Source organism: Uranotaenia lowii, chromosome 1 (genome assembly GCF_029784155.1).
Source record: "Uranotaenia lowii strain MFRU-FL chromosome 1, ASM2978415v1, whole genome shotgun sequence".
In the NCBI taxonomy this organism is placed as follows: Eukaryota; Metazoa; Arthropoda; class Insecta; order Diptera; family Culicidae; genus Uranotaenia; species Uranotaenia lowii.
Window position 1 is genome coordinate 72215380 of NC_073691.1, and position 10862 is coordinate 72226241.

The 10862-nt window shown below is 38.3% G+C and overlaps 1 protein-coding gene across 1 annotated transcript; it reads left to right on the top strand.

Moving 5' to 3' along the window:
• The first annotated feature begins 409 nt into the window (after nucleotides 1-409).
• LOC129761016 (uncharacterized) lies at nucleotides 410-2005 on the top strand. Its single transcript, XM_055758721.1, has one exon. The coding sequence runs from the start codon at nucleotides 410-412 to the stop codon at nucleotides 2003-2005; it is 1596 nt and encodes a 531-aa protein (XP_055614696.1).
• Nucleotides 2006-10862: the final 8857 nt, after the last annotated feature.

Below are 10862 nucleotides of genomic sequence, written 5' to 3' on the forward strand. Positions count from 1 at the left end.
AATCAAAAACCTTCTTGAAAATCGTAATACTTGCGAAAAAAAAATACTTAGATTATTTAACCCTCCAAAGATCATGTCTCGGACTTTCTTATCATAGTCAGATTTGTTCATGATGACAACTGCATTACCTTTATCTGCCCGAGAGTACACCACTTCGTGTTTTTTCAATTTTTCGATCACAATTTCGGAGTCGCTTGTATCTTTTTTCGAACGACTCTTTTTTGTTGCTGTTTTCATAATGAAATTTCCAATATCGTGGCGAAGAGCTGCTTTGGACGGAAAATTTCGGAATTGAATAGAGCTTTCGATATTATTCACGATATCCGAAATTGGAGCACTCTGGGGAACTACGATCTATCGAGAAACTATACGAGAACTATCATCTGACTATGATAAGAAAGTCCGAGACATGATAGCAACGGGGCCATATGAGGAATGCATGTTTAAAAATGGGAAACCAAAAGATCCCCTCAATATGCTGATCGAGGAAGCCAACGCCGCTAGACAAAAAGTTGCTCAGCTCATAGGTGATGTTAAACTTGAAAGGAAATTCCTCGTTCCAAATCCTAAAGTAGCCTCATTATACTGCTTACCTAAGATACATAAAAACCCTATTGCTATGCGACCGATTTCCTCCAACATTTGTACACCCACGGAAAAAATGGCAGCGTGGTTGGTTGAGGAAATGAAGAAATACCCGGTGAAACACGGCAAAAGTGTGAAAAACTCGGTTGAGTTTGTGGATCATCTAAAAGGATTCAAAGTGCGTCGAGGCGAAATTTTGGTCTCCTTTGACGTCTCCGCACTCTTCCCCAGTGTCCCCACTTCCGATGCCCTCCATAGCCTACGAAAACATTTGGAACGCCGCCAAGTTCCTCCCAACCAGATTGAAGCCTACATAACTGTCGCAGAAGTGTGTATGAGGCAGAACTACTTCATGTTCCGGGGTAAGTTTTATAAACAGACCTTTGGCCTCAGCATGGGGAGCAAACTTTCCCCCCTTCTGGCAGAAGTATTCATGGCCGATTTTGAGACCGATTTGGAGAAAAGGGAAAAACTCTTCCCCCGTGTCTGGTGGCGCTACGTGGATGACATTTTCGCCTCTGTAAAAGAACGCTACCTCCCACAGACACTAGAATTATTAAATAATCAGCATAGATCGATAAAATTTACGGTTGAGAAAGAAGTTGAGGGAAAACTGCCCTTCCTTGATTTGCTGATCTCAAGGAAAGAGGACAACACAATAAAGTTTGGAATCTACCGGAAACCAACCTCAACTGACAGATATATTACGGTCGACTCAAATCACTTTGGTGCTCAAAAACAAGCCGCCTTCCACTCTATGGCACACCGGCTGTACCATATTCCAATGGAAAAGCCAGAGTTTGAAGACGAGAAGCAAAAAATTTTTGATGCAGGAATTGTGAATGGATACGACAATGACTTCGTTCGTAAAATTCTTCGCAAGCACGCCCGAAAAAAGCACCGAAGTGATGCAACAACACTAACACCGGAAAAAGAAGAATCGCAAAGAGTTAGTCTACCGTTTTATCCAAAATTGACTAACGGAATCAGCCAGATTCTTCTGCAGCATGGTCTAAAAACCGCATACAAGAGTGGAAACACCCTCAAGGATCGTCTAGTCTCGCTTAAAGACAAGATTCCTGAGGAGGACAGATCCGGAATCTACGAAATTCCATGCAGCAGCTGCCCGGCTATTTATATTGGTCAAACTCGCCGTAAATTCAAAGTCCGTCTCAAAGAACACAAAAATGCCGTTGAGAATGGGAGGATTAATGAATCGAGTGTTGCCGCCCACACAACAGAGTTTGACCATTCCGTCGATTGGAAAAGGGTCAAATTTAGGAAGTTTGTACGGAAAACATCACACCTGAATGCTTGGGAGTCGATGTTCATCAGCACCGCCGAAAAACCGTTGATGAACGAAGACGAGCCGCCGATCATTTCACCTCTCTTCAACCTGATCAAACAAAAAACCGCATAATGCCAATTGCGTTCGACGAACACTACATCAAGTATGAAACTGGAGCTGTAATTATCCTTTGTGTAATCAGTCGGACATCGTCCTGTAGATGGGCAACATCGAGCCCGAAACCGGTCGACAAAAAGGTAACTTTATATCCTTTTTCCGTTAAGTAAGAACGTTATGTGTCGTGTCCTGTAATACGTCGTGTGTTATGTGTATACTTACCTAAATACTACAAAGTTATCAGAAATTATAAGCAGTTTAAAAACAAAATTGTTTTTTAGGACTTTTTCCATTCGGAACCCACTACAGACAACCTGGTAGAACCAATTCACTTCATTTTAAAATATTTAGGAAATAGAATAAATTACCTACCCAATGAATCAAATATCATAAATATCGGTCAATATTTACGGCCACGGGAATAAAAACAAATTACAAGTTAAATTTCCCCGAAACCGATATTTTGCGAACAGCTTTGGAAGGTTAAGGAAAGCATTAGAAGGCCATATGCTAAAATTGAGCTAAATCTGACAACGGGAAAGGAACTGAATCTCAAGTGTGAAAGGGATTCTGAGACATTGTGTTCTGAAGAAGTTTTAAAAACTTGTTTTTGATCAATAATTTTTTACTTTACCAGTAGTTTACTAATTAATGTTGATTTTTCTTAAATTTTGATCAAGATAAACGTTCCATCTCAAGACTGCAACAAGATTAGACTTAATACAAAAAGTTATTGCTGTTCAAAGATTGTACTTTAGCCACAAATTGTAATTTGAACGCAATGAACAGAATGTACTCATTGCGTGAAAGACAATTTGCGACCAAAAGATATCCCAAATTGTGATTTTTAATAAGGATTGAGTCGTAAATAACTCTTCACAGAATGATATAAACAACATACTTTGTTAAGCAAAGTTTGAGTGCACAAAAATCCTCTTCTTTTGATGGCATCGGCGCTTTATGAAGGGTTCACATTAAAGTCAGCTGAATTAAAAAAAAATATGAACCAAAAAAAAAAATTTTTTTAAGATAGCTTGCTAATTTTTAATTTCGATGCAAATTTGGTTCTGTTGAAACTCACCGGTTCGGTTTCGGATCCTCTGGAGCCAAACATTTTGCTGATCGGAACGATCCGACTACAAACGATTTCTGCAACTCCGTGCAGAACCAAAACACGGTTGGTTTTGGTACTCCACTCTCTTTGTGTTCAATTCGCAATCGAAGAACAATGAATCAATGGTGATGATGATAAACGCGGTACAAATGTTTACATCACCACACGGTTAAGCGAGACAACACTAATTGGGTTCGTTGTAACACAAAAGTGTTGCCAGATTTTCTGGGTAAAAGTATCAAAGTACTCATTGAGAGAGCGCTGATGTGGTCTAGTGGATATGCTGGTGCGAGTCTGGTAACCCAGGCTTACTGTGTTCGATGTCCGGTATCGGAAAGAAAACTTTTTGTTCGAATCCCATAAGTTGCCGACAGGTAAGATGTGTTTCATTATATAAATAATTATATATATATATATATATATATATATATATATATATATATATATATATATATATATATATATATATATATATATATATAGATATATATATATATATATATATATATATATATATATATATATATATATATATATATATATATATATATATATATATATATATATATATATATATATATATATATATATATATATATATATATATATATATATATATATAGATATATATATATATATATATATATATATATAGATATATAGATATATATATATATATATATATATATATATATATATATATATATATATATATATATATATATATATATATATATATATATATATATATATATATATTTCAGAGGGAATGCATCTGGGGTAAATCTGAAGAGACTATTGCAAGCGGAGTGGATTGCCAACCATTGTAGGTCTCTGAAGGTTGGATGCCTTCCTTCGACGAACCATCGGCCGTGGAAGCCTGAGAAGCAATTCGAAGGCCAAGCCACACAGACATAGGCTGGACCTTGCTACCGATGGGGGAACCATACATACAAAAGTATCAAAGTACTCATTGAGAAATGAGTACTTTCCCGGTTAGGGAACATGCAATATGGAAAGTAACAAATAGCTATCGTTAATGTAATGGGTACCTAGTTGTTTAATGACTTGACGAACAAACCTTAATAAAAATAACTCTATTCCAAACACTGAACCTGCGTTTTCAATAGGTTTATTTTTTTTTCATTTGTCTCGTATTGTCTTCAATCCCAAAAAAAAACATTTAGAATATATAAACTTTGTAAAAAATTCATAACCAAACTTTTTTAAAAATCCGATATTTGAAAAGAAAACTTTTTTTCAAGATCTCGTTTGTGGAACCTTTAAACATGGTCTTTTTTAGTCGATCCCATGCAGAAGTTTGTTCTCCACACCCAAATCTATCATTTGGAGGTTGAGCCACCAGGTTCTTAGAAATTATGCAATTTTGGGACACACTAAAGGACAGTCTAGGCCCAGCGACCTTCGGGCTAACATCTTTCGGCCTGGCGACCTTCGGCTGAATGTCAGAGCTCCATTTTTAATTACATTTCTGTTCTTTCCTGCTTGATATTTCTTGAAGGTTGGGTATCGGTGTCTTCAAATTTGAAATTGATATCTTGAAGATTTGGCATGGTGAATTTGAGTGATTAATTTCTATGTTTTGGGGACTTGACACTACTAATCCCAAAAAATAGCCATCCCAAAAGAACATTGTGATTTGGCATAAATATTTGTAAGATTTGACGCTGACATCCTTATGATCTTGAATTAAAACTTAAAGATACTGGCTTTGGTTAGGTGTACCATCGGGAAATCTTCAAGAAAATCATCTCGAACGAGATGGACGCTTCTTACGGAAGGATTCCCGATGGTACACCGAACCAAAGCGGAGATGGGTACAACTGCCATGAGTGCTCGGACCCAGATTCTATATGCGATCTCGTCCAGTGTGATCGCTGCCAGATCTGGTAGCACCACTCGTGTGCAGGAGTTAGCCCGTCGAAGGAAAATCAGCCATGGGCTTGCCGACTATTTATGCTCACCAGTACCCACCCAGCCAACAATTTGTGTTAAATCCGCTACTTCCGAGAAAAGCTCCCGGCTTGCAAACGAGCTGCAGTAGCTTGATTAAAAGCGCGCATTAGATCGCAATGCGAGGGAGGTGAGATTAAGAGCCACGTTGGAATAAATAGAGGCCGAGAAACAGCATGTCTCGGAGAGTTTTCGTTATGCAAGCGCATGATTCTTTCAGTGAAAAAGAAGAAGATGATCGTCTTTCACATGCAAGATCCGGAGACAGAACTGCTAGATCGTAACGCGGGTTATGGGTCGCCAGTTATTGATCGTACGATTCCACCACTACAGCGAAGGATAAAGCAGAGGTCCAACTATGCCAGTCGGAACCATCAGCTCCACCGTTGGTGCCTCCGACTAGTTCTGGTTATCGTCAACCAGTACCGGGAATTGCGCGGTGCTCAGTGCGCCGAATCAGGGGACATCGAATAAGAATGTCGAACCGGTATAATCCAGGCCTTCAACAAAACCAACGGTATCCAACCGATGGTTTGGAGGAGCAGCGTTCATCGAAATTGGGTCAACCGCCCTACCAGCAGTGAGCGCATCGACAGAAGCGGAGCAGGAGCGATCGACAATGATATCGTCGGTGGTCCAGCCTTCAACGTTGGGTTAACCGTTGCCATCTTCAAAGGCCTCCAACCAGCAACGGCTTGCATCAACACAGCCACGGGTAATCACCCATTTATTTCTACTTTTGAACAATACATGCCGCTCAATATTGCCCATAACCACAACTATACTATCCATAAAACCACCAATGCACATAATACAAACCATACTGCCTTCAATACCAATAATACTTACGATTATCGAAATTAAAATAATCATAATACAAATAATTATTCTGCCAATGATTAGAGCCTTGATAGAAATCATAACATATACCACCTCGCATCCCTTATAAAACAACTTGGCTTAGGCCCGAACAAATATCCGGATTTTACCCATTTTCTGAATACCTTCTAACCAACCGCCTCTCAACTACTTGCTCGTCAAGTTTTCCCAAGGGACCTCCCAACCTTTGACGGTAATGCCAACGATTGGAAAGCTTTTGTCAGCAACTTTACCAATTCTACGCTAGCTCGCGGCTATAGTCCGGTTGAGAATCTCGGAAGACTTCAACGCTGCCTGAAAGGTCCTGCCTTAGAATGAGTCCGTAGCCGACTTCACACTCCAGAATCGGTTCCTTTCATTATGCAAACCCTACGTTTTCTTTATGGGCTTGCGACTTTCATCAATTTCGGGATTGCAGTACAAAGCCTTTGTGGTCATTTGGATGCCGCCAATCACCAATACCATCTGTCAAATCCGAGTCTGCTGAACGAGTTACTGAACCGACTGTGTGTGTGTGTGTGTGTGTGTGTGTTCCATCCAACGACCCCCTGAGCTGGCAGGTATGTTATGCAAAAGAGTCAATCTTAATCTATTAGATTAAAATTGTTCAATTGCGGATGCTGGAGGTGTTAGCTCTATTGAAATTCCAGAAACCCATTTCAGAATGACAGAGACCTAGCTGCACATTCCGAGGTTACTTTCCTTATCAATAAGCCCCGCCCAATCATAGCCGCGTGACCAAATGGGTCATGTAATTATGATTAGACTTTCAATTATTCATTGTTGACATAGTAAAGTACTGAATGAATATAATTTATCAATTATATTAATTAAGCACACTAATATATCCAATAAAATATTGACGTGTATTTAGTTTATAAGTTTTAGTTCAATTATAATTACTATAATGGTATGGTTGATGATAAATTTTGTTGGTAAATGAATACAATTGAGAATATTTTAGGAAATCTTTTAACAATATTTGAATACTGGTTGAAAGGACTGCTAGACATTGATCGTGCTTATAATTGAGGCGCTTGGGATCAGAGAGGTGCAAGTAAATGATTGTTTCGAGAAAACGCGCTTCTAAGTTGTGAAGGTGGTCGATTTTTGATATATTTTTCGAATCCGAGCAGTTTTATTTCATTCACAAGTGTTTAAATTTTTTTTTCTTATCTGAGTTTTTCACCAGATGTACTTATCTCAAAATTGATTAGTTTGGCACTTACACCCTCCGATCCTGAGGGCCTCAATTAAAATATTTTAACTGGCAAAAATAAAAAATTATTTATCAGCTGCATAGTGATTTTCCGTTTCCAAAATGAATATTAAGTCGTCGGGCTCGTACTAAAATAAACGTTTTGTCGTTTAGCCAGATGAAATAGATCTGAAAATTAAACGATATTATAAAATATAATTTTTGTCCATATGTCCAATGTTAACGTTGATGGTGATGATACCAATTAAGATAGCTGAATGACTCGTACAAATCTGAAATCAAAACATTATTAAAAATGTCAAATATCCTGGAATAGATTACCTGAAAAAACTTTACTATTATTCTGAATGAAGATATTCATTTTTTGCCTGCAAAGCTTTATTAAACGAATAGCTGCAACTTTTCACTGATAATAAAGTATATAGTAGAATCATACTCTGATAGTAAACTTCAATAATAAAATTCATAGTAATGATAATAATAAAAAATAATATTATTATAGACATTTGTAAGATTCAATGATTGTGATACATTTATTAATAAGCATAAACTGATAATTAGCAAAACTTTTGAGAAATCATTGAGAACGGGTTAAGATCGATATACAGCTATGTATGGTCAGAAATATAATTTTCAACACTATTTTTGAGGAAAAAAATCTTGGAAAATATATTTAAAAACAACAGAATAGATGATTTCCTGTGTAGATTTTTTCACATCTTTAAAACGCCTACAATGCTGCAAACATTGAATAAAGTTGGCTAAATTTGTACAGCAAGCTTTTCCTTGAATGGTAACTTGCGTTCAAGTTTATAGAAATCATCTACTTGACCTTGAAATATTTCCTCCTTTCCGAAAAAATTTCAGCCAGCCTTATTTTCACAGTTTGGTTAAAATTCAAATTTTCCGTTCATTAGCTGGAAGGTCTTCTTCATCGAACATGAAATCTTTATACCAAAAGAACACTAAACGATAGAGATAAAAAAAAGTCACTCAATATAAAAATAATGTTGTCCATCTCAAATGTTGTGATGGTAAAGAGAATGATCTGAGTAAGCGGGTATTTTGTTGAAATATTTCGCTGGAATCGAACAGGAAAACGCTTCGTCTCTTTCACACTTATTTACATTTATTAGGAACACTGATTACTCAAGTGAAAACATTCTGTCTCATTCTATACCGATGGCTTCCCGTGCTTCAGAACGCTAGCGCTCCTTTGGGGGGACACACTACCAAGTCAGTGTTTCTCAACTGGTTTCGTATTAATCTAGTTTTCGGAAACCTACCTAAACAAAATTATCGATAATGTTTAATTCCTAAAAAGTATGCTTGTAAACAAATTCATCATTAATAAGCCTTGATAAGTAGAGCAGTATTGCAATAAAATATCACACTTTTTTTTTCAACATCAACCGTGTATGTAAATCGACGAACTTTTTTCTCAGTTGTTTTATGATTGAGAACTACTGCACTGCATTTTACGGACAGTATTAGGGAATTCATTGATTCAAAGTTATCTAAAAAGGGTTTTTGTGTATCGTTGATTTTCTCAACCTATCTATAGTTCCTCCAAACAAAAAGTTTCCTGACGAAAAGAATTGAAAGATGATACTTATCTTGTTGATGTTGGCACAAATTTCCATTCGCCATAGCTAAAATGCAGTTTTACTCATTTGTCTATCTCATCAAAAGAACGAGCGAGACGGATAACCGAACCACTTGAACGCCGGGCATTATTCACACGAATGAATGAATCAGAAATAAAGAAAAACACACACTCGCGGCGATCATTAACATTTTTTTCTCCAAAAATGAGCTGAGTTTTTATTTGAAATTGAAGATACTGCGGGACTTTTTCACTAAGTATTACACTCTTCTTATCACAATTTGCTTATCACACAAAAAATCACAATCTTTTCGGTAACTTTTAAGAAATACCTTTAATAAAACACGAAATAATTCAGACACGGAAATAAACGCGTCTCGACCCACCATTACAGTTCTCCTTGGTCCTGAACGAGTTACTGAACCGACTGCCTCTAAATTATCAGTTCAAGTGGGTGGAGTTTAGTGAGTTTGAAGAAAGTGTGGATTTGAAATTGTTTTCAACGTTTGTGACGAGAGTGGCGAAGTCTGCAAGCCGTGTCTCCGTTTACAACGGAGCAGGGAAAAGGGAAAACAAGCTGAAACAGAAGCGTGGATCCTTGAATGTGCATTCGAAGTGTGAGGAACGGAAGGCACTGGAGACCTTTGCTTTTGTTGATAAGAGGACGTCACTTACTATGGTCGAAGACTCGCTCGTTGTAGAACTAGGAATACAAGGCACACCCAGGTTTTGTGCTTCCGATCAATGGACCGGCGATATGAAGCGTACAGAGCAAGAGTCCAAGAATGTCCAAGATGACGCGCGTACAGTGAGCAACCTTGCTCTCTCCACTCAATCTCTGGATTATGAAGGTTTGGTTAGAGACTTTCTACACTTAAACGGGCTTCCAGATGCCAAAGACGCCGTGTCTAGAATTCTCATTGGCGTCAACAACTTGCACATGAAAGTTCCGCTTCGGATCGAACAAGGTCGCACGAACGAGCCGGTGGCAGCGAAGATGAAGCTGGGTTGGTGCATTTATGGTAGCCGTAGCGTGTAGCTGTTCACAAGATGATACATTGCACAAAGTAGTGAGACAATACTCTGAGATGGAAGACATGGGGATTCATGCTACTACGAGACTCGAGTCAGAAGCTGACATGAGAGCGCGCAGGATTCTTGAGGAATCGACACAAAGGCCACACGGGCCTGCTGTGGAAGTACGACCAACTTGAATTTCCCGACAGTTATCCGATGGCTTTCAAATGATACGAGTGCCTGGAGAAAAAGATGGCTCGGAATCCGGAGCTGCGGATGATTTTGACGAAGCAATTGGAGAGCTACCAAGCCAAAGGGTATGCACATCGAATAACCGAAGGTAAGATAATCAATTCCGATCCAAGACGTGTCCGTTACTTACCACTAGGCGTTGTGGTGAATCCGAAGAAGTCCGGGAAAGTGCGGATGATTCGGAATGCATCAGCGACAGTCGACGGCATCTCACTATGCTGCTTAAAGGTCCAGACGAGCTAGCCCCTCTTCCTTGGGTACTTTTCCGGTTCCGACAGTACGAGTTTGCAGTTACCGGAGACATTGATGAAATGTTTCACCAGATCCGTATCAACGAATGTGACAGACAAGCGCAGCGGTTTCTTTGGAGGCCGGATGGAAGCAGTAAACTTGAAACCTACGTAATGGACGTCGCTACGTTCGGTTCAGCGTATTCGCCAGCGTCAGCTCAGTACTTAAAAAATAGAAACGTCCAATAATTTAAACAGACAAGCCCTCGCGCGGTTGAAGGAATTATTGAAGGCCATTATGTTGACGACTACGTAGCAGGTAGTTTAAATACAAGGGACTGGAGATCAAACAGTGAGAAGGTTGTGTGTATTTTTAACTACATTCTACATTGAAATTGGAATAAGAATTAAGATTTATAATTCATATTCCGATAACTACACATTAATATTGTGATTATTTTGAATTTAAACTTTAGTTCTAATAATTCAGCATTGATAACAGATTTTCAAAATTTATCAGTTTTTCGGTGTTAAAATTTTAGAGCTTATTTTGACGAATTAGGGTGTACTGAATTCAAATG